The sequence below is a fragment of the Lissotriton helveticus genome, chromosome 3_1, assembly GCF_964261635.1.
Source record: "Lissotriton helveticus chromosome 3_1, aLisHel1.1, whole genome shotgun sequence".
NCBI lineage: Eukaryota > Metazoa > Chordata > Amphibia > Caudata > Salamandridae > Lissotriton > Lissotriton helveticus.
Genome location: NC_136061.1, coordinates 625,310,846 through 625,335,995, shown reverse-complemented (window position 1 = coordinate 625,335,995; position 25,150 = coordinate 625,310,846). Strand labels below are relative to the sequence as shown.

At 45.2% G+C, this 25,150-nt stretch overlaps 1 protein-coding gene across 1 annotated transcript in view; it reads right to left on the bottom strand.

Annotated features, from left to right (window-relative positions):
• LOC144824682 (uncharacterized) overlaps nt 1–25,150 on the bottom strand; it is a 151,455-nt gene that overhangs the window by 8,303 nt on the left and 118,002 nt on the right. The window contains exons 17-20 of the mRNA XM_078683716.1: nt 20,163–20,221; nt 16,794–16,855; nt 9,426–9,564; nt 8,879–8,951 (exon numbers count right to left, since the gene is read on the bottom strand). Coding sequence (XP_078539842.1) covers nt 8,879–8,951; nt 9,426–9,564; nt 16,794–16,855; nt 20,163–20,221 — 333 coding nt within the window. The remainder of the gene's footprint in view (nt 1–8,878; nt 8,952–9,425; nt 9,565–16,793; nt 16,856–20,162; nt 20,222–25,150) is intronic.

The window sequence follows — 25,150 nt, the reverse complement described above, 5'->3', positions numbered from 1 at the left end:
CCAGGTTGGAAAATGCCGCCGAGGGGCAGGAAGAACGTTATTCAAACCCTTAAAAAGGCGACTGACCAACCCCTCAGAATCCGAGAGATTGCCCCAAGAGCTCCTAAAGGCCCGAATCGCCGCCCACTGCAAACGAAGGGAAGACACCTTCAAGCCCAAGGAAGCACCCTCCTGAAGAAACAGCATCACCTCAAACAAAGAAGAGGAAGAGGGGTCCAAACCCCTGACAAGACACCACCGACTGAAAGAACGCCAGTGCCGTAGGTAAGACTTGTTGGTCGAAGCGCGTCTAGCCGCCTGCAGAGTAGAGGTCAAACCAGCCGGAACCCCTCGTCGCAGAAGACCTAGGCGTTCAACCTCCAAGCCGCCAAGCGCATCCGGCCCAGAACATCCTGTTGAAACGCCGGGAAGACCAAAGGGGGAGGAGACAGAGGCAGCAACCACTCCACCTCCGACCTCAACTCCACCAGGAGAGGAAACCAGGAGGCACGAGGCCACGCCGGAGCCACCAGAATCACAGAAGCCCCCGAGGACCGGACCCTCAGCAGGAAGCGGAGAAGAAGGGGGAAAGGAGGAAACGCATACAGAAGCCCGCGGGGCCAAGGGCAAGAGAGAGCATCCACCGCCCAGGCCGACCCCTCCCGACAGCGGGAGACAAACCGGGACACCAAGGCATTTCCCACATCCGCAAAGAGGTCCACCACCGGAACACCCCAACGCAACGTCAGAGCCACAAACAACTCCCGACGAAGGCAGAAATCCACAGACGACGGAATGGCCCTGCTGAGGGCATCCGCCCGGGAATTGGACACCCCCCGAATATGGATCGCCGAGAGAGCCAACAGATGAGATTCCGCCCAAACAAACAACCGCCCCGCCACTAGGGCCAGAGAAGAGGACCTCGTCCCCCCCTGCCTGTTGACGTAAGCCATGGCCGTGACGTTGTCCGTCCTGACCAGGACCACGGAACCCTGCAGAAACTGGGAGAAGGCCAACAGAGCCAAACGGACAGCCTCCAACTCCCTCCAGTTCGATGACATCCTGCTCTGAGCGGGAGACCAGAAGCCCCTGGACTGATGAACCCCCAGCCATGCCCCCCAACCCGAGAGGCTGGCATCGGTCGTCACCACAACCGGAGCCGGAGGAGAGAGAGAGACACCCTTCAGCAAATGACCCCGAACCAGCCACCAACCCAGAGAAGATCTGATCTGAGGGGAAACCGGGATTGGAGAAGAGAGGGGAAGGCAATGGGGAGACCAATGCGCCAGAACATGAGCCAACAGCGTGTGTAAATGAAATCTGGCCCAAGGAACCAGAAACACCGTGGCAGCCATATCCCCCTGAACCTGCAGCCAACGTGCCGCCACCTGTACTGGACCTGACAGCAGAGACAGGATGTGAGACTGAATCTTGACCACCCGAGCCTTGGGCAGAGTGACCACTCCCAAATCTGTCCGAAACCTGGCCCCAATGAAGAGACGATCCTGGGAAGGAACAAGGAACGACTTGCCCAGATTGACAAGAAAGCCGTGCCCCCTCAAAACGGCCAGCACCAAGTCTGTGTGATCGACAGTCAACTGGAAAGAGGGAGCATGAACCAGCCAGTCGTCCAGATAAGGATGTAAAAATATCCCCTGACAGTGGACCAGGGCCACCAAGGGGGCCAAGAGCTTGGTGAAGACCCGAGGGGCGGACTTCAGCCCGAATGGCAAAACCGCAAACTGGAAGTGGAAGCCGCCAACCGCAAAGCGAAGAAACTGCTGATGAGTCCGAGCCACAGGAACGTGAAGGTAGGCGTCCTGCAAATCGATAGACGTCATGAAGTCCCGGACCCCCACCAACGGAATGATGGACTGCAAAGTCACCATCTTGAAGTGAACGGTCCGAACCCAACCATTCACCCTCTTCAGGTCCAGAACCGGCCGGAATCCCCCTGACACCTTCTGGACCAGAAACAAAATGGAATAACATCCCAGACCTCGCTGCGCCAGCGGGACCGGAACGATCGCCTTCTTTGACAGAAGATCCCGAACCCCTTCCAGTAGAGCCTCCCGCTTGGACGGAGACTTGGGGATAGGAGTAAGGATGGTGCCCCAGCCGGGCGGAACGGCGACAAAGTCGATAAGATAGCCTCTCCTGACAATAGTCAATGCCCAGCGATCCCTCACATCCAGCTGCCAAGTGTCCAGGAAAGACATCAGCCTCCCGCCCACAGGACCTGAGGGCGAAACACAGTCGACGTCAGGACTTCCTCTTGAAGGTATCCGCCGGAAGCTTGGGACCAGGCAAGGCCGAAGATTTCCTGGGCCTGAAATGGCGTTGACGAGCAGAAAAGTTCCTGGAGGACTGGCGGGAAGACTGAAAAGATGCAGAGGAGGAAGGAGCAGGATTCCAAAAACGGCGAGAACCAGAGGCAGACGCCTTGCCCTTGTAAGGCAGAGCATGCTTACGGTCCTTGAATGCCTTAGTGACCATACTATCCAGCTGGTCACCAAAGAGCAATTTGCCATCAAAGGGAATCTTAAGGAGTGAGGACTTCTCCGAAGAATCAGCCTTCCAGTCACGCATCCACAAGTTCCGACGAGCCAAAACCAAGGAGCCAGAGGCCATGGCCGCAGAGCGAAGAACATCCGAAGAGACGTCAGCCAAGCGCTTAGCCTGCTGCTCCATGTGGACAAGCAAGCCAGAGCAGTCCGACTCCTCCTGAACAGCCGTGGCCAGCTTGCCAAAGTCAGACACCAAAGACTGCGCCGCATACGCAGAGTAGATGCCAGCACGTAAAGACAAATTCCCAGCAGAAAAGGCCTTCTTCAGCGCACCATCCACCTTCTTATCCGTGGCATCCGAAGGCGAACAATCCTCAGGATTAATAGAAGTGCGCCCAATAAGAGTGGCCAACATGGCATCCACCTTCACAGAGTGAGGAAGAAAGACCTCCCCCTCCTCCAGGGAATAAAGCTTTTGTAAAAAGCGAGGAACAGAGGAGCGCTCAAGGTCCCGCCATTCCCCCGAAATCAAGTCTTTGATGCGGCCATGAAAGGGCATAGTGAGTTTAGGAGGCTTAACATATTGGGGAAAAATGTCCTCGGACCCCATGGGAGCAGCAAAAGGAGAAAACCCCAAGTTCTCCCTGATGTGCTGGAGAATAGCAGGCACCTCCTCCCTACGCACAAACTTCCCCGAAGATGTAGAAGGCATGGCAGAGTCCGAAGAGTCCTCAGAGGGAGAGTCCACCGGACCCCCCGCAACACGAGAAGACCTGCGCCGTGGCTTAGCACCCCTCGCCTCCAAAGCACGAGACACAGCAGCCTCAATCATGGACTGCACCTCAGAAGCAGACAGGAGGGCAGAAGAATCCACCGGACCCTGGGACCTGGTCCTACGAGCCGGGACAGGCACCTCATCATCCTCATCAGAGGAGGACAAAACCCTCAAGCGCTTCGAAGTCCGTTTAGCCATAGTGAAACTGACAGGGCAGAAAGCCGAGGCAAGCCCTTAAATAAAGTGTAACACAGCCCCAGCCGGGAGAAAACCAATAGAAACAAAGGATACACGAGGCAACCAATAAAGAAGCCTCGCAGACAATGAAACCAATCATCAAAAACATAAAAATGTATAAAAAACGACCTCAAACGAGGCCCCTACCGCAAGGGAGCATCGGAAACAGCCAGCCGAGAAGCTACAGCACATCCGCCAGCCGCCGCCTCCATTCCGGCCATCCGAACCGGAACCACAGCCCCAGCCACTCAGGGCCGGTGACTCCGTCACCCGGAACCCGACCGCCCAGCCGCCGAGAAGTGCACCGCAAAAACATCAACGCGGTGGGGAAGGCTCGCATACACCAGGACGGCGCCGCCAGACCCAGGAAGGCGATAGCAAGTGAGGGAGAAGCCCTCAAGAAAGAGAAAATGACCGCAGCTCCGCAGAACGGCCAGCGCGTGGGACGCGCGTCTCACAGTGGTGAGACAGAAAAAAACAGGAGGTATGAGGGGGCTGGGGGCTATATATAGTCCCCACGTGACAAATCACGTGGGTACGGGTGTCTGGTGAGGCAGGGATGCCTCAATTTCGTAAGTAAGGGAACCGAGGGAGGGACGATGAGGTAATGGACCTGTAATGTGGGCTTCAAAATGCCGCGGGGACGTGACACCACCCAGAGCTCAAAGGTAAGCGGGGTTTGTTCAGCCAATCCCGGTACAGGAAGCTGCTAATAGGCCTGGAACTCAAGATTCAAAACAAGGCCTGTCCTGTGAGCAAAGGGTATTTATAATTATTTCTCATCGTTTTATCCTCTTTCTTTACCTTCTGCATTCACGCATAAAAACAGGAAAATTTCATTAATGATTGTTTTTGTGCAGGAAGGTATTGCCTTCTGCACAAAAACAATCATCATCGCAGTGCAGGCACCCTTGCAAAATGATGCAAGGGTGCATGCACTGGCAGGGGAAGCACAGGGATACGTCGTATTGTTAATACAACGCATCCCTGTGCTTTGAAAATGACGCAGCATGGCGCAGCTTAATGGCTTTCAGTGCCGCGCTGTGTCATTTTCTTGTAGATGAGGCCCATAGAGTCTTCAGATCTTCAAGGATAGTTCCAGAGGAAGAACATGATATAGCAAATCATAAAACTGAAAAGGGCATTCTGCAGGACCCAAAATTAGAAGAGAAGATTTGAATACCACAAAGGGAATGCAAAGGGCAAAACAACAAACGTGCAGGAATCCTAAGTCTGGGTGCAGACCGGACAGCCTGAAGCAAACACTTACAACCCCCAATATTGCCCTTTGATGATCAAAATGTTACTCATTTATGTTGACTCAGCACTGTTGACCGAGATTTGTTCTCTGAGTGTGTCCCATCTAAGGAGCCATCTTAGAATCGGGCTTGAATGTCTGTCTTTTTATTATGGCACACCTGTTCAGGCAGGCTAACCTGAGCCATGAACTCTAAACATGGAAGTACGAGTTGCGAGACCCACAATTGCCTCTGCCACAACCACGAGCTCCCATCTGGTGAGTAAAAGACGAGGAGCAGGTTTGGGTCCTAGCACCACATCCTCCATTTTGGAGAAGGCCATTGGTTAATATATGATTATTAAAGGGAGGCAATCATTTTGGGAGACTTGTGCACGACCCCACACCACTGGAAACCTGCACACCTACCCACAATCGTGCCCATGTGGGTGAGACAGACAACGCTCGTGAAGAGAATCCGTAGTGGTGAATAGACTCTTCCCCATGACTCTTCTCCTTCTCCACCAAACCATGACAGTAACTTCTGAGGTGACATCTGCCACCAAGATCTACAGAGCCATTAGCTATCTGACAATCATGTTACTTCCTGCAACATCACACCCTTCTCTGCTGCCTAAGCTCTACACAGCCCTCTGCCCAGGTTTAGACCTAGTATATGAGGAAAGCTTGCACAGCTACTAAAAATGCTGTATGTATTGTGTGCTGTCTATGAGAGCATGCACTGTTGTTACTTCTGTTGCCCTTGTTCTGTGAGCGAAAGAACATTCAGCTGCCATCATCTGCCATGCACCTCTCCATTGCGTTATGCGGATTTGCACTGCTTCTGTTTACGCTGTAGCTGTGTTGTGTGCAACCACCAATAGCATCTTTTCACTATACAACTGAGAACTGCCATTGCCAATCCATGTTATATAACTGTCTACCATTGCCTTCATTTATGCAAATTAGCTTATGGGGGGGGAAAAGCAGACGAAATGGAATGAACAACCCATCAGACAGGGAATATAAAAACAAAAAAGGTGGGGTCTTCTTTACGGATAACCTTTGGGAAGAACCAGCAGGACCATGAACTATCCATTGTCTTCTTGTGGCGCCTGGAGAAAAGACTTGGTAATTGTTGCAGCAGAGGTTCTGGTCCAATAATAGTGCAAAGATGGAAGCAGATGTCTCCAAAGATCAGGAATGAAATACCTGTAGAATACCTTCTTTGTATATGTTCTAAATCGGCTGGGTACATTCTAAAGATAAAGATGCATGGTGCTAGCACAGCACGTGTAGGTTACTCCATAACCGTGCGTGTCTTCAAGTTTCATCATAGTAAATGAGGATGTATAAAGAGAAACTTCACCTGATATGTTTAATCTTTTATGGTCATTTGCACGTATGGCTTTTTCAAGAATAAAAGTAACAGAAAGTATATACGTCTCTATGAAGTACCAATAAACTAAAATGCGGGAAAAGCACTCTTCTGTGAAACATTACAAATTTGAAGAGCGCATTCAGCGATATGTAAGACATCTACTTTATCACAGTTACACCTACTATCTTGAGAAGCACCTGTTTATCAATAATAGTGAAAAAATGAAGAAACAATTATGCAATCGTTGTGAATTAGCTGCACTTTGGCTAGAGTTTTCTATAATAAGATATGCTCAGTATCAACAAACGCAAATGTAGGTACCTACCAGTTCAACTAGAAGTAAATGTACGTCCAGTCCATCTACAAAGAAATTTCACATGAGAACTAAGTATTGGAAGGAACGGAGGAGGCCCATTATAGTAGCAGCATTAGAGGGCACAAGTTGGAAAAGAATTACTACATTGGGATTCTCGTTTGTGAACTGTAAACACAGTAGTGTCCTTCGTGAAAATTTGTAGTGAATCTGATTACTTTCCTTGCTTTGGAATTTTTCTTGGTGTTCCGAACTTGAGTTCTGTCTTGTAGTGTATCCTTCTCCTGTGGTCAGAGACCTGGGAGTTAAATTTGATGTTGAGCTTACCTTTGAATCTCATATAAAATCTCTATCCAGTCCCTGTTTCCTGACTCTTAGATCTCTGAGAAAATGCATTTTATTCTGGTGGATGAGCAGAAGACCATTGTGCAAGCCTTGATCACTTCCAAACTGGACCATTCCAATAGCTTATATCTCGGACTCCCTTCCTTTCTTATACATCGTCTACGCATCATTCAAAACACTGCTGCCAGACTGATCCTTAAACTTCCTCTCTGCCGTCCCATTTCTAATCACCTTCGCCAACTTCAACTGGCTGCCGATTGGTAAAAGGATTCAGTTCAAGGCCGTCACTTTTGCTTTCAAGATTTTTAACTGCAGGGGTCCTCTTTATCTGAGGCATCGGTTCAAACTTCTAATAATCTTGAGCTGTTTCAAAACACTTGTATTGTTAAATCAAGTAGACGTGATCGTTCCTTAGTCTATCTGACAGCCAGTCTGTGGAATGCCTTACCTGTGGCTTTGAGAAGCTGTCCATCCAAAATGGTCTTTAGGAAAAAAATGTAACATTTCTCTTTAACTCTGTAATAATCTCCTCCTGAGCTGGTCTCTGCCCCAGAACTCAGTGGCCACTCTTACCGTTAGCTCCGTGACACCTTTTTAGGTAGCTGTGCTCTCTATAAAATGTATTGTACTGTATCCGGTGGCAAGGAATCCTCAGTGACTTTATTTAAGTCCCTTTGATCCTGAAACCTCTTGGCTGATTCTTCATCTTTCTCTTCCAATACCGTTGATTGTTCACTGTAATCTCTTTTATGCACAGCAATTCTCCTTTGCCTATGTTTTAAGTTTTTTTGGTGATAGCTCATTGCTAGCGGAACTGAGTTAACTGCTGCAGGTTTTCTGTGTAAATTAATGCTAAGGCGATGTCTTTTAAATATATATTTACTGATCTAAAAATTCCACCTGCTCTATGAATGTGTGGCATGTGAGCTGCTGGATATTGTAATCATTCTGGCTTTGCTGATATTTCCCTTAAGATGGCTTTCTGTGCCTTGCCAAATATGGAGAATGTGATCTATGCAACACCCCCATGAGGTTTATATTCAGAAGACCTGTCATTCCATAACTAGTTTCTTTTGATGTGGCCCAAAAACTAATTTGGGTACGGTATTGCATACCCGGCTCCCATTACCGCGTAAATAGACTGTATAAGTGAAGTTAAAAAACATATTTGGATACTTTCTTTAAGCCTTTCTAGAAGTATTTTATTTGTCACTGTTTAGTGTGCAGAACCCGTGGAGAAAACCTACTGGACAGCATTATTCCACTTTGATTTCTGATAGAGGTATATAAGTGGAATACATCTATAACAGTCAATATATAGTCATCCTACCAATAGAAGTTTTTTAATTTTCATAGTACAACCATTGTGTCCTTAGTATGTGAACTGAGCCCCCTGTCAAAGGGTTTATTTATTTATTTATACAATTTTATTGCAATTGGATATTAACATGTTTGGCTACACAAAAGCAAATATAATTAATAAGACATCCTACTGGTAGAAAATCTCCTTCATGTACCTTTGGCAGTAAGTAGAGGGTAGACAATGTAGGGTGTTCAGTAGGCATATGTCTTTTTTAATCCTTCCTAAATAGGTAAAGCTTTTTCCACTGGTCTAGTCTGATACCTGTTGACATTTCAGATACGAGGTTCTTGTCTAGATAGATTTCTTTAGAATGCATACGTGTTCTATAGTAGCTGATCACGTTCAAAGATCAAGACATCTGGTTTTATAGTTTCTGTAGTTTTTTGTATGAACAAAAGTCTCTTTGGAGCGCACGTTAGAAAATCAGGATGTATAAAGCGAAACTTCATCCAAAAAGTGAATCACCCTCTATGGCCAATCGCACAAAGGGTAATACAACCGAGAACAATGGTGTCACCCCCGGAGAGTAGGATGATTCTGGGAAATGAGCATGTTCCACTGTCTCAGCATGGGTTTGATCATTGTGTGTCTAGAATTCTGAGCTTTATTTGACTCCCATGTATAAAGATCAAGCAAGTAGAAGTGAGTAGGCATCTCTATTATCAGAATATAATCAACCACAATTCAACACTTCCCAAAACACACCCTATATCCAACCCACTCCCAACAGACTAGACTCACATCCATTGGAAGAGCTTTTCGAAGCAACAAAGATCGACTGACATCCTTTTCGTGTGTCCTCAGCCTGCGTGACCTGAAAATAAACACAGAGTTAAATATTACCAGAGTGTATGGCTGAAGGGAGCACCAGAGATGCAACAGAAAGAGGGAGGACATTTTAGTGGCCACAAATACTTTAGTAAGGTGGGTACTTTACTGGTGGGTAAGGATGCAACTTCTGAGAAGCCATTAGGAGAACACTAGCAGCTGAAAAATCCAAGAAAGTAAGGCAGTACTGAATGGCCCTGAAAAGGAAAGGAGGGCCAAAGGTGTCTCAGGAAGAAGACAGCATCAGAACAGACTTAAGAACGGTGAAGGATTCAGAGGTCCTGCAGAGTATCGTAACAATAGAGAGAGGCCAAAATAGAAAGGGAGAATCAGAACCTTAAGGATGAAGGGATAACTAAATAGGATTTAAGAAGGGAGGGTGCATCAGAGCAGTCCTAAGGAATTTGGGAACATTTCAGGTGAGCACTCGTAGGGTAGTCATCAGGACCAATGTCCTCACCTGGCTGTCTCTCCTGTTGGTTTGCTCTGCTCTGTTTCCACTAGTGGTACTGGAGGTTCTTCAACCCAGTCTCTCTTGCTAGCATCACCATTCGGACTAATGCCATCAGCTCGAATCTGGGATAAACTCTGCAAGAGCTCTGTAAAAACAGTTTGGTAACTTTTGGAGGATGCGCAGACTAGTGCCATAGACAGACTTTGCAAAAGAGAGATCAGAAAACACTAAACAGTAGTCATTGGTGACTTTCTTGTCTGGGTTACCACTCTGGTATTAGCTACAGGAGTTACGACTGGAACCTTACTTAAAACTATCTTAATTGTTTACCAATTCTAAATCCTAAATATAGGTCTAACACTACAGTTGATAACCACATAAGTAGGCAGATTGCTTGATTTATCAAAGAGTATAGCCTGTTTTTCCCAGTTTACAATTTATGTCTTTGTGGGATGGATGCAAGTCGAGCACAACAGTGATAGAGATTGTGCATTTACTAGCACTGTCGAGACATTATAAAAAACATAATATTCCTGTACAAAGTTGTATTATTAAAATTGATGGTGATTCCATCTGTTTCCCTATCTTGACCTAGAAAACTCGCTCACATTGGTTCTCCACCTATTCAAGCAACACTTCATTCATGTATAATCCACTGGATGATGGAGGTCAACTGGTAATCACCCTTGTCCTAGTAGCATCCCCTCCATTCTCCTCCATACTCCACCTGCCTACCCACATCTTTGTACAATGCTTTGGTGTCATCTAAATAACTTTGTGTTATATAAAACCCAAACATAGACCATTCCCTAGTGGCCCTGCATAATTTCTGCTTTTCACTCTCTTGTTTATTTATGAAAAAAGAAAAACATTCACAAAGGCAATGTAGTAGATTTAAATGTACGAAAATATAGGCAGAACTTCAGACAACTGATCCCTAAGCTATATCGTGCGGCTCAGAAGAGGGGCACTGAAAATTGCCCTCTGTTTAAAATCAGAGCAGCATTAAACATTTCCCATATCTGTTCATATTATGATCTAGAAGGGATTGAAGCATGCCACTCTATCTCTCTGCCTGCTCTGAGAACTAAGGTCCTGATTTAGAGTTCTGATAGATATCCCGTCCACCGTAATACAAGTGCCATAGGATATCATGCATTTGTAATACAGCGGGCAGGATATCTGTCACGCATGTGACCGAGTAACCCGTCCGCCCGCCGAACTCTAAATCTGGCCCTAAGTAAGAAAGATCCTTGCTTAACTTAGTACTGTAATCTCTCTAGGACTTCTTCCAAAGTTATGCAATATGGCAATGGGGGTAGATCCTCAACAAATACTTAAAAGCTAGAACATCTCAGGCCTACCTATCAATTATTTTCATACTTTGTCGTTCATGTAAGAGGTACCCACTGTCTTTCCATGCTCTGGCAAAGCATTATCAAGAAAGGACATTTTGCTTCCCCTTACTTCATTGGCAGAACTGCCACAACCTTCAGCCTCACAGCTATGGCACAAACTGCCATTTCCACAAATCTAATTTCTAAACTTTTAAGGAAAAGGAGGAAAAGCTGGAAATGGCATGATATGAGCCGGCCTACATAGAGATGGAGTGGTAAGTTGGTTCACCTGACCGTGGAAACAAATAAAGCCACAGTGGAATGTCTGAAAACAGAGCAATGATCTTCATAAACAGCTCGTGATTCTTTGTGGTGACTCCAAGCTATGTATGCTCAACCCTGATCCGAGACAAAAAAGGATAGTCTTGAGTAGAGGAAAAAGCCTACATTATACCAGACTTCCGGTCTCTTTCACCTTAGACAAATATATCAAATCCTATGTGGCTGTGTCACACATGTTCAGACCTAAGCAGGTCTGAGGACAACTACTAGGAGAAGGTCATAACATGAACTTCAACAGACTGAAAGTGATAACAGCAGAAGCCCCTATGACTTTCTGACCAATATAAGGCTCCTCGGATCTAGAACTATCCAGTGTCAATTTCAGGCCACCTATGACTAGACACTTACATCACGATTGAAGGGAAATTACAGTAAGGATGTATGCACTTACAGGAGGAACATACTTAAATTATGGCTAGGAACAGCAACCCAGGAGCGCTGCTATCCCCATCCATCCATTTTCCACCATTAGTTCATCCTTGAGATGCTATTAGGGTCTGTGGCTACCACTTAGGGAAATAAACAGGGCCTGTTGGAAGGACCATCCATCTCAAGATAATAATGCAATTTTTGCCATAGTTATTTCGAGGGCCTCCTCTACGTACAGCAACTCTAATGCCTCCTCTAGCTAAGCTCCCAAGGCACTACAGCTTCAGGACTATTACTGTTTAGTTCTGTTCGAGCTACTACAAGAGCAACCTCTACTCAACATACCCCTATGGCCTCATATACCTAAGCAACCACTTGTGCCTCCCCATTCCTAGTCTGGGCTTGCATTAGGAGCCCCGGATCCTGGAACACACTCTGATTTATTGGGTTTGGTTTCTGGCCGCTTCCTCGCTCCAACATTCTTCCAGCCCCTTAACCTCTCCTCTGTACACTAAAGGCACATTATCTTCATCAGTGTGTCACTGTTAGTTTATGAAAAAAACACTACTGACTGTATGACATCAGTGTGGATATGACTTTACATCCATGGGAATGTCTATCCCCTGTGCGACTGTTAAATTTGTCAGGGCAAGATTGTCAGATCCTGTACGTGTATGACAGCATGACAGTCAAACCTGGTCACCGCGTGACTGCCTATTCTTGTCGTTGTGTCACTTTCCATCATTGTTTGATAGTGACCATGTGACAGGCTAACCCTATCACCTTGTGATGGCGAGTCCTTGTCATGGTGCGACTGAAGGTATTCTACCAGAATATTGTGTTTAAAAATTGTAGCCAAAATATCACCTATCACAATATCTTGAAGGCAAAGATGCCCGGTTAAGTATGAGTTTACTATTCTTAATCGTTTCGCAAAAAGCAGATTCAATAGCTGTTTGTTAATATTAATCAAACAGGAGACATTTTGAGATTTCCCGGCAAATGTTTATGAATTAAGAAATGGAGTTCTCAAAGGAACAGCATACCTGCATTTCTGTATTCACATTCATGTATTTTTATATTATACTACCCATTATAGGGAGAAGTGCTGCTTTTAAAAACAGAATTCTGTCAGGGGTGCTTTCAGTGGTCTCCTGAACTACTGGCTTCTCCTCCTATGACAAGTAGTGATGACCCCCAAAGTGTTAGTATCTGATCAATTGTTTGCAAGCTTTCTCAAAGGCATATTATTGCAACTTAAAAATATATATCTTTCCGGCTCGTAAAAGGAGGTTTGTACTTAGCAAAACATTTTTTTTGTTAAATCTTTTTATTTACCAGTGCTCAGTACTTCATAACATGACTTGTACATAATTAACAATGGCAGAATGGCTACATACTCAATTACAGTTGATTGTCATTCAGATACATAGATCTCATTTCTACTCCTGAGTCACTCTGCTTGTGTTGCACTCCCTCCCCGCCCTCAGTAGCCTAATATCCCAGATATGTCTGCCAGGTGGCAAAACATTCTTATGCTGTTGCAAAGCCTATATTTTTTGCGATTCACAGGCTTTGCAACCACAAACACGTTTTGTACATATAACCCATAGTGTGCTACGTTACTATGCACAATGGGCTCGACCTGAAAACGTTATTGTGATATCACTAGCATAGATGCACAGCAATAGCTGTGTTTTTTTTGCTCCAAGCTGTCAATATGCACTTATGCAGCTGTAGCGTTTTAAAAGCGTTTTTTCATTCATTCATTGGCCTGGCAGCATTGATTGACAATATAGAGGAACACTCAAACAAATGCCTAATTTCTGTTTTTAAAAATAAATATGGATACAGAAACAGAGCATTTTCCATCCGCACTGATGCATAGAAATCAGTAAAAATGGAAAACTGGTAGCCTTTTTCTAATTACTGCTGATGGTATTTTGATATTGTATTTTGAAATATTTCTCTCAGTAGTCATACATGTTTATTTTTTGCCCTTGTGTATATCCAAACGTATTTTCAGTTTTGTGAAAAAAAGAGTCTAATGTGTTTCCAGGTTCTTTTAACGAATATGACTGCACTGCCACGTGGATTCCAGATTTTAGAATAAAAGGCAAACCTGTGTTTCACAACAATAAACTTCTCTGAAAAGGATAGCATTGTATTTTTAACACTTGTGGAAATCTCACTGGTTGCAATCTGTCTGCATTGCATTTGGCCTGTGAGTCATGGCTGGCAGCATAGAGAGATACTCAAAATAGACCTACTAAACACAGACAGGTACATACATTGGGACGGACCCATTCACAAAAGCAGTCTAGAGTATGTAAATTAGTACTCCTCGAGTGCTCCTTTGTGTGCTTTTACATGCCTTTGTGGAATGGCCCTAAAACATCAAAAATTAGACTATCCGCTGAATAGTCATTGCACTTTTACAAACAGGGAATTGGAAGTCACGGGCCGATTTACAAATGCATGTAAGAGTATGGAAAAGAGTACCACTGTATTCCTAAATTAATTTGTGAATATGCCTCATCGTTTGCTGTGTGTATAATCTTGAACATTTAAAATGGAGTCTGCATTGTAATACTTTGATGTATCATTCTGCCAGCATTCCACTAAGAGTATGCTTCAACACTTCTTTCTCCTGACTCCCAGGGGCGGCTGGTGACATTTGAAAGTGGTGAGGCGTAAACTAATTTGCAGATTGCACCGCAGCGATCGAGCGCAGCGATCGAGCGCAGCGAGCGAGCCCGAACCACCTTGCATCCATCCATACATCATTCATGCATCCACCCACCCACCCTGCATCCATACATCATTCATTCATGCACCCACCAATCCATCCATCCACCCATCCATCCATCATGCATCCACCCATCATGCATTGCATCCATGCATGCATCCATCCATACATCATTCATGCATCCATCCACCCATCCATCCATCATGCATCCACCCATCATGCATGCATCCATGCATCCATCCATCCATCCATCCATCCATCATTCATGCATCCACCCATCCATCCACCCATCCTGCATCCATACATCATTCATTCATGCATCCACCCATCCACCCACCCATCCATCCTGCATCCATCATTCATGCATTCATCCACCCAGCATGCATGCATCCATCCATGCACCCATCCACCCACCCATCCACCGAACAATCATTAATGCACCCACCCTGCATCCATCCATCATTCATGTATTTTTATGACCATATAAAAATAAATTATGGACTCTAACAAGCCTTTAGGATCGATGTTGAAGGATGTGCCAGTTTACATATTACATCACCCCTACCTTTTTATGCTGGAAACCTTCTACCGCCCATGTATTTGCCATCCTGTAAGCCCTAGGTATGTACTATACAAATTCACATACAAACATACACCAACATGCATGCAATAATAAATGCATATATCATGCTATTCCGCCTCTACCGTTTGTTAACATTTTGAAATTTTATAACCTTAGTTCAAAGAGTACATTATATTTGTGGTGACAAAGTTGTTAACTCATTTTCTGGAAAATGTTTATAAAAATCTGTTGAAGGCTGTTGTTGCAACTATCAAAATAGAAATTCTGAGAATTTTTACATTTCCAAAACCCCATGCCGTGAAATAAACGGGTGACCTGAAATAGACGCACACATTTCTGCAGCAGATGCTTTAACACACTGAACTATCTCAAGCCATTTGTGCAAGCTAGTTTACTGGAACACCGAAAAACACACACTCTTACCTTGCTGCCGGTCCGCGCCACCTCTGGGCTCTGCTCCCCACACGTCACAGGCTCACAGCGCCCCTGGCCAATCCTGGCGCCAGGGGCACAGGTACCCTCTCGCCCGCAGCACGCCCATTAGGGCTCCTGATGGGCATGTGCAACACCGCCAAAACACAAGTGCGCATGCGTGGGCACGGGTAAAAATTCACCCTCCGTCCCCACGCATGCGTACTTGTGTTGCCGCCTGTACAATCATGTCAATGAATCAACATGACGCCCGCCCGGCGGTCTGACGTCATGTTGATTCATTGACATGATTGTCATGAGGGAGCTGCGGGCGGCGTCGGGCAGGGGGGGCTACGCCCCCACGCCCCAATGGACGAACCGCGCCTGCTGACTCCTGAAACTTACCTTCAATCGAGAAATACAGCGTGACACATTCTAAACATGGATTTACCAGCCGCGGTTGGTAGTGGGATGACCTGCAGGGCGGTGACGTGGGGAGAGGGAGGGGCAGGGTGGGGGTAGTAATGTATGTATTACGGAGTTTTACAAGTAAGTAAACATAAATAAATAAAACGAATTTCGTTGCGCGCACTGCATCGCATTTGGTGATGCAGTGCACGCAACAAAATTCGTTTTATTTATTTATATGTTTACTTACCTATAAAACTCCACAATCCATACATTACCACCCCCACCCTGCCCTCCCCCTACCCCCCTACCAACGTCACCACCCTGCAGGTCATCCCACTACCGACCGCGGCTGCTTTAAGAGTCTGTGTTCACACCTTCAATCTGTTAATGGACTGTGAAACCTGGAACTCTTCGGTGTTGCCCGAATTGACACAACTTGTTTAGGGAAAAAAAAAAAAAACATGCCAAGTGAGAGGTAGAATGGTGCCTAGCATTGTGCTTAATTTGTAAAAAAAAGATAATTGCCAGGGCTGTCGTCAGGAGGCCTCTGTAGCTTGCACCACCCATTCCCTCGGCCATCGCTGCCTGTAACAGTACAAACACACCTAGGAACATCAGACTCAAGTGTGGCACTTGACACTATTCCAGCCCCCCAAAGCTATAAGAATGACTTGAGTGGCCGGTGTTAGTCATTTTAATGTATTTGAAATTAATAAGCAACTATTGTTGTGCTTATTTCTAAAAACAAAACACAAACAGCGCCACAATGTGACCAGGTGTTGGCAATAAAGTGCCGTGTGGAGCACTGGAAACCACCAGCGCAAATTAGGCACTGACTAGCAGAACCTAGGAGGGCAAGAGGTGAATACCTGGGGAAGTTCAGGAGGGCAGGGCGTACAGGCGGACGGCCCTGGGGAATTTTGAAATGCTGAGTTTAGCTGTTTCTTGTCGCAGATTCATAACTGGATCCCAAGAGAGGAAGTAGGGCTCATATGGGATGAGAGGGGCCCGACTCCCTGGGGGAGGGGAAAGCCGCTACAGTATCTGGAACAAGGGAGTGGATTCACTTCCTGTAGGATAACAGAATGTATATACAATGGGCTAACAGGAGGCAACCTAGTAACTTGTTATATAGGGGACTATGGTACCTGTGAAAAGAAACAGTGCAATACCTGCGTCTTCTGGGATACTTGTGGATGGAGTGAATGTGTCCAGCAGCATCTGAAGATCTCTCCTGTCAAAGAGAGATTAGTTTATTAACACAAAACATACTTGCACCACTTAGGAACGAATACAGGTGATAGAGAACAGAATGTGCGGGAGGTACCCCAGCACTGAGGGGCAGATCACCAAGGAAGGACCAAGGCGTGAATTAGAGATGAAGCCATGAGCGAAGAGCAGATACACCCAGGAATGAGGGGGACATGCATTCAGAGGTGTTGGGCCCAAATGTGAGAGGGGGTAGAAACACAGGTCTGGCGAGCAAACACACTCTTGCGCTGAGCAGGGTTGGAGCTGTGAGTCATCTGCGGCGTACCACAAGGATCATCACTCACCCCCAACCTCTTCAACGTCTACATGAGCCCCCTCGCAGCCATCGCACGCCAACACAACCTCAACATCATCTCCTACGCCGACGACACCCAGCTGATCCTCTCCCTCACCAACGACCCCGCCACCGCCAGAACCAACCTACACGAAGGGATGAAAGACGTAGCCGAGTGGATGAAGAACAGCCGCCTGAAACTGAACTCAGACAAGACGGAAGTCCTCATCCTGGGATCATCGCCCTCCGCCTGGGATGACTCCTGGTGGCCCCCTGCCCTGGGCACCACTCCCAAACCAATGGACCACGCACGTAACCTGGGCTTCATCCTGGACTCCTCCCTCACGATGACCAGACAAGTCAACGCCGTCTCATCATCGTGCTTCAACACCCTGCGCATGCTCCGAAAGATCTTCCGGTGGATCCCCACCGAAACCAGGAAGACGGTCACCCAGGCACTCGTCACCAGCCGACTGGACTACGGAAACACCCTCTACGCCGGAACCACAGCCAAACTTCAGAAAAGACTCCAACGCATCCAGAACGCCTCAGCACGACTCATCCTGGACATCCCCCGACACAGCAAAGAAGTACACAACCTCAAATATGGACCTATATTCCTTTTAACATTGAATAAATCTTTAAAGTGTTAGAAGCGGATGCCAAAGAGGAAAGCTTCACAATATTATGAAAACATATATATTTATTGATTTTTTAGAAAAATATTTCATTAAAAAGACTTATATGCATCTGTACAACTCATCATTTTATCGTCAGTAAGAAATACATCACTTTTACATACATATTTTTTCTCCACAAAAAACGATGAGATTTTAAAGCTGAAAGTGTGCCCTCTAATGACAGCTATTCTTACCACTCATACATGCATACTTGTAAATCAGTCATACCATTCCTATTTGTAAGAAAAACAACCTATCAACACAAACTCAAATACTAATTTAAACACAACATAAAACAAACATAAGTGACAGCTCTAAGGTGTACTAAGTGGAGAACTCAAAGAACCAGATGATAAAGTTCTGCTGGTGTAGGTGGAGTTAACCAGTATATATCCACAACAGGTAGATGTTAGGCCGACGTACGTTTCGGTGAGTGTCACCTTCCTCAGGGCCAAGGACAGTGTGTGCAAAAAACATAAATATTTATAATATTAAAAAAGGAAAGTTGGAGGGCAAAATACAATTTTCTATGATTTAGGTGCTGCAAGTAACAGTTTGGGTTGGTAATTCCTTTAGGGTATGAACTCAGTTTCAAGATTGGACATCCCTTTAAGAGTATTAATTGCGGTTCCTATCGGGTGAAAGAGTCAGGAGACTGTTGCATATACGAGGTGATTTCTGATGGTTTGTGTTTTCTGAGGTGTTATTTTCTATGGTATTACTTTTTATGACAGTTTGTTTATCTGTTTCAAATATGCCGGCGCCGAGACTGGGGGTTCCGGGATTTCGGCCCAACAACGAGGATTCGTAGGAACAACAACAGAGGCTTTACAACTAGCCTGACTCTCACAGATCTATACTCTCGACCGGGGGTTCTAGGGACGTGTCCCAACTGCAACGGCGCCGGCATATTTGAAACAGATAAACAAACTGTCATAAAAAGTAATACCATAGAAAATAACACCTCAGAAAACACAAACCATCAGAAATCACCTCGTATATGCAACAGTCTCCTGACTCTTTCACCCGATAGGAACCGCAATTAATACTCTTAAAGGGATGTCCAATCTTGAAACTGAGTTCATACCCTAAAGGAATTACCAACCCAAACTGTTACTTGCAGCACCTAAATCATAGAAAATTGTATTTTGCCCTCCAACTTTCCTTTTTTAATATTATAAATATTTATGTTTTTTGCACACACTGTCCTTGGCCCTGAGGAAGGTGACACTCACCGAAACGTACGTCGGCCTAACATCTACCTGTTGTGGATATATACTGGTTAACTCCACCTACACCAGCAGAACTTTATCATCTGGTTCTTTGAGTTCTCCACTTAGTACACCTTAGAGCTGTCACTTATGTTTGTTTTATGTTGTGTTTAAATTAGTATTTGAGTTTGTGTTGATAGGTTGTTTTTCTTACAAATAGGAATGGTATGACTGATTTACAAGTATGCATGTATGAGTGGTAAGAATAGCTGTCATTAGAGGGCACACTTTCAGCTTTAAAATCTCATCGTTTTTTGTGGAGAAAAAATATGTATGTAAAAGTGATGTATTTCTTACTGACGATAAAATGATGAGTTGTACAGATGCATATAAGTCTTTTTAATGAAATATTTTTCTAAAAAATCAATAAATATATATGTTTTCATAATATTGTGAAGCTTTCCTCTTTGGCATCCGCTTCTAACACTTTAAAGATTTATTCAATGTTAAAAGGAATATAGGTCCATATTTGAGGTTGTGTACTTCTTTGCTTGGTTTGTTTCTCCCCCCTCTGGACCTCAAATCAATTGGGAGTACTCTTTCTTACCACATCCCCCGACACAGCCACATCTCCGGACACCTGAGAGACCTGCACTGGCTCTCCGTCAGCAAGAGGATCACGTTCAGACTCCTCACCCACGCACACAAGGCTCTCTACGACCTGGGCCCCAGGTACCTCAACAACCGCCTGACCTTCTACGCTCCCACCCGCCAGCTACGATCGACCAGCCTCGCCCTCGCCGCCGTTCCACGCATCCGCAGAACCACCACCGGAGGAAGATCCTTCTCCTACCTGGCAGCCAAGACATGGAACTCCCTCCCCATCCACCTTCGGCTGACCCAGGACCATCTCTCCTTCAGGAAGCAACTCAAGACCTGGCTTTTCGAGCAGTAGCGGACTCCTCTCCCCCAGCGCCTTGAGACCCCTCCGGGTGAGTAGCGCTCTATATAAATGTTATGACTGATTGATTGAGTGTGCCACAGTGGGTGTGAGTACAATGGACATTTCTGGTGAAGCAGAGGATAGTTGTTGGTGTTACTCACTCAGGAATATTTTGCAGTGATCGTAATTCTCCAACCATCTCCTGAAGAAGATGCTGGCCCTGCCAGAAAAAAACACAGACTCAGGCAAGAAAAATGTCAGTGCTCCTTTAGGTACTGCAATGTGCATCCGCATGTATAGTCACATTGTGATGACTTTATGGCGTGAAATTAGACTCAAGATGAGGATTTGTTTAACAACCACACTGCCACCCTAGATGATTTAACAGCTCCAACATTTTGTATCCTCTACTCTGACCTTCAGAGACCTAGACAGCGATCAGGAGAAGCTTTCTTTAGGACAGCATGCATTGAGGTATCCGAGATGAGGATTCGTACCTGGAAAAATAAGTTGGCAAAGAAGTGTCGCTCATCCCTTTGGTCCTGTGTCTCATAAGTCCTTCGACCATTAAGAGGAAACATACAGAGCTTCTCCACAGGAGTAAGGCTTAGGGGAGACAATAAGATGGTTCACTTTCTGAAACTGAAGAGGAGTCCCTCTAAGGCAAGAGGTTTGGATAACTGCCACACATCACACCTTTTACTTAGATAGAGGCAATAGCTATCAAGAAGCAATCAACTGTTCAGATAGTTTCTCTCTTTACTCGCAAAAGTTACAATCCCCTTGAGTAGACTTCTCCAATCAAATTCGGGTTCAATTCTGACACATGGCAGCCTTGTAACCTGTAAAAATGAGCCATGCTACAGAGAGGTCAGTGACGATGATGGACAAACATGAACAAGTGCTGTATTCAGAGAATCACAAATTAGTCTAATCTCACTTAACACTACGTATTCTATGGGATAGGTTTTCCATTTATAGTTTTGTGGGCAATTGCTACATTTCTAGATGTATAAGTGCTTGTTATGATAGCTCTGCTATGTAGATCTCAATCATACGGGGCACAGATTCGAGGTCAAACATAGGAATGGCAAGGTCAGTGAAGGCGTACCCTCTGATAGGAGCAATGCTTCATCGTGTACTTTGTCTACCACACTCTCTAAGTTATGGATTACAATATATTAATATGTTTCAAGTGTGCAGCAATGTCAACTGGCACTTGCCAGCTAAATCAATAGAATGTTATAATGCAATAAAAAAGACATGTTCAGTAAAAAAAGCATCAATGTCGGAGAAAAATGCTCTATATTTTGGCTGAGAGAAAAGAAAAGACTTGCCCCCTTTCTTTGGCTTGGCTGTTGCTTGGACAGTCACTACGTGTTATTTCTGTTTGTAATTGTTCTTTTGTACCTTTTCCAGTTGCTTTTACCTAACGTGTTTGGTTGACATTCCTGAATGATATGATGAGCAGTATTCAACTATTTTCACATGGTGTTTTGTGATGGTCACTTATCTGACCTTAAAACTTCATTATCAGATTCCCTCTTGTAAACCTCAGGGTACCTATTGCCTAGCGAGCGTTGAGAGTATGTACTCTTGGGACTTCCGAAGGGCTAACCTATCTATAAATCCACAGAGGTCTATTAAGACAGCTGAAGGCAAAAAGAATGCACGGGAAGAGGAGGGCAGTGAGGGTGGATGAGGTATCTGACTGGAGCATGGATGGGGAGGGATGGCACTTGCTCAGAATTCCATGCCTTTGCCATGCATGCCTGCCGCCTTTGTCTCAACTTCTTGCACTTACCGGCAATGTTGGTGCTATGGGGGTAGCATGGGAATAGCTGATAAATAATGAGATTCAGAAGACAGCTCACTGTTGAAGCGGAGAGACTTAGTGGACCCTTTAAGTCCACAGTTATTAAGATAACTGCTCCCTGACGAAGAAGAACCAAGACAATCACCTCAACGAGAGACATCCAAGGTGGAATCCACTTTTGAAGAATGCTGTGAGATACGAGAAACAATAAGTGGTGGAATGCAGTAACAGAGGAAGACGACATCCCATAAAGTGATGGGATTCAGCTGGAACCAATTTTATTAACATTAATCATAGTCGGTTGACAGTTGTCTTGGAACATAAATGAAAGTGAGGTCTGTGAGTTGCTTTCCTCATGTTCAGCATTTCATAGGCAGATGAGTTGATACAATAAATGGCCCAAAGTCTAGCTCAGGTACACATAGACAATGCTCAAGTTTACTGAGGTTTTACCATATTGTATCCTTTTTGTCTGCTGAGCTGTTACTTTAGTCTGACTCAACTAGTGACATTCATTAACCCTGGGAAGCATACCCTCCAATGTAGGCAGAATTGTGACCAGAACAGTATGGTGCAGTGTGTGTAAGGGCCTGTGTGTGTGGTAGACTAAGCACACCTGCTGATGTGAGTGGATATTGATAAAGGTTTATAAATGATTACGTTCAACAGCAATTACTAGTGATTTGGCAGCTCTCCTACCCTAGGTACAGATTTGTCTCTGGATGGGTAGCAACATTTTTATTTGACATACAGTATTTAGTCGTGTTTGCAGTGGGAGGAATGCAGGCTCATATGACAAGGTCATAAATCAAGCTACGCAGAGGAATAATGTTCTATTTACAGAAGTTGTATAGCTTAGGGAGTCAAGCCTGATCCGCTGTGACAAGAGTAAGACATCAGTTCAAAAACATGACCAGTTCTGACCAGTGCAAGGGGATCTCAGAGTCTTATCACTGCTGGAATTTAGATTATAAAAGAATCAGTGGCTCCTCCTCTAGTCAAGGAATCCTCACATACAAGTGACAAATCACTTAGGCGAGTTACGCATGTTATCCAAAACATTACATCAGGAACCTTTTTGGGACCTGGTACTGGCTTTCTTGCATCAGTTCTGTTGTCCGATCCAAACTGAAATCAGAGGAAAAGGTGTGCGAAGCCTAACGAGACTGCCTGGAAGTTTTCTGCAAATGGAACTTTCTGAAAGCGTATTCCTTGACAGCATTTTTCATGGTGGAATAAAACCTAGTGCAGCTGAGAATGACTTTACTATAGATAAGGGTTGTAAAGTCATCCTGGTGCCTTGGGCACCCCCATTTTTTGCTGACTAGTACTGGTGGTAACTGACTGACCCTGGGCTCTGCCTAACCAGGGCCAGGGCCAGTTCTATGCTGAAGAAAGACTTAGAATACAGTGAAAACACCTACATACACTAGGGTTCACTATGGGTTAGGGTACCCCTATGATTAGCACGACCCCCCCTATAAGGCCCTAGTACATATTAGGACAGAGGGGTTACAATTACCTTTAAGTCCCTAGTATATATTAGGGCACGGCAGTTTAGAGGTCAGCAGCCCTTTCTGCACTTGCTGTGTACACTGCTGAAGCCTGAGGTCAGTTTAAAAGCAGCCCTGTGTTGCAGGGCTGCTTTTAAAATGCAAATTGTGCCCAAATTGGACTTTGGTATTTGGGGCACTCAAAAACTAATAAACTACAATGTTGTGGCATATACGGGACTCTCCTCCAGGTGTCGCAGGGGTGGGGGTCAGTTGTTTATAAGGAGAGTCCTTATAAAATGGTTTTTATATGCCCTAATGTTAGTGAAATTGCACATTTCACTCCCCAAATTGTGGTAAAGTGCTTCCCAAAATCGGCTTTGGTGCTAGGAGCACTGTAGAGGGAGGTCTGCAATATTTAGACATATTCAGAACCCCTAAAGTCTCTCCTAGGTGTTCCAGGGGTGGGGAACATCCTGTAGATATAGGCAGGGTCCTCATAAAATATGTTTAATAGGCCCTGGTGTTAGAGAAATTGCCCAATTCATTTTCCTCATTGCAGATCCCCAGGCACATAGGTTAACCTGGCAAGAAGTTATTAAATACTAACTAACGTCAAGGATGTCATCAAAATATAATTCAAGAACTTGAATGGTATTGATGAATCTAACATTAAGCTATTGTTGAATTTATCCTAAAATGTACAGGCAAGAAGTTATATGACCTTCTTGTCTGTAAACCAAAATTCAGCCTTCCTATGGTCTGTCCTGATTGGTCAGAGTTAAGTGGATTAGCGAGGCTGCATTGATGAGGTGATAAGTAGCCTCTGGGGTTAGAGAGCCATTCTTGGAGGTCAGGGTTCTGCTACATAGGATTGCCAGACCAGAGGGAAGGGTCGTAAACAATAATCTTCAATAGAAGGAGGAGACAGGCAGGAGAAGCTAGTTTCATTTACACCCCTACTCTTTGGCCTAACGGCTAAGGCGCTCGACCTCGGACCTGGGGATCTGGGTTCGAGTCTCGGTAACGACGCCCAAAAAAAACCCCAAAAAAACCCCTGTGATTCTGGGCAAATCACTTAATCTCCCCGTGCCTAAAAACAAAAAAAAAAAGTGTGTCCTCATGTAACGTAACTGGTGCTATGTAAAGCGCTCTGATAACTGATTCGGTTCGGTTCTAGTTCGCGCTATAAAAAAAAAAAAAAAGGAAGGAATGAGCACATGCAAGGGGGAGGGACAATATCAAGACGAACCACCCTGAAGGTTGGCTTAGCCTGGTCTCGCCTCTCTGCTGAAAAATCAGCCATGTTGAATTTTGGAGAAATGGTGCTCTCTGGGAGACTATAGTGCCACACCTGGAAGGATATGGTCATACTCTGGAGTGTTGCCCTGCACCTCATTGGCCGGGAGTGCCCTCCTGTTTGACCCAGAGAACTTGGAACAAGCATCTGAGAGGGGCAGAGCCTCTCACATCTGCTGCTTGAAACAAGCAGAAGAAGAAGAGGCCATGCTGAGAAGTTTGATTTGCACCAACCTGGCCCTGCACTCTGACTGACTGCACGATCTGGAACTACAGCCCAGTGGGCCTACCTTGCTTCAGAAGGACTAAAGGGTGGACTCCTTGCAAGCTACAGGTTAACAGAACTCACCTGGACCATCACCACCAAGAATCCCCAGCCTGGAGTACTACCAGTGGATTTGTAAGGGTTTTGTCTAAGTGGATTGTGAGAATTGAAGTCCCAAACTTTAAAGGACCATCTTGGAGCTTCCAGACGCTTGGATTAAGTTTTGGACACTTTGGAACCTTCAATGGAATTTCAGGAAGAAGTTCCAGAAGTTTG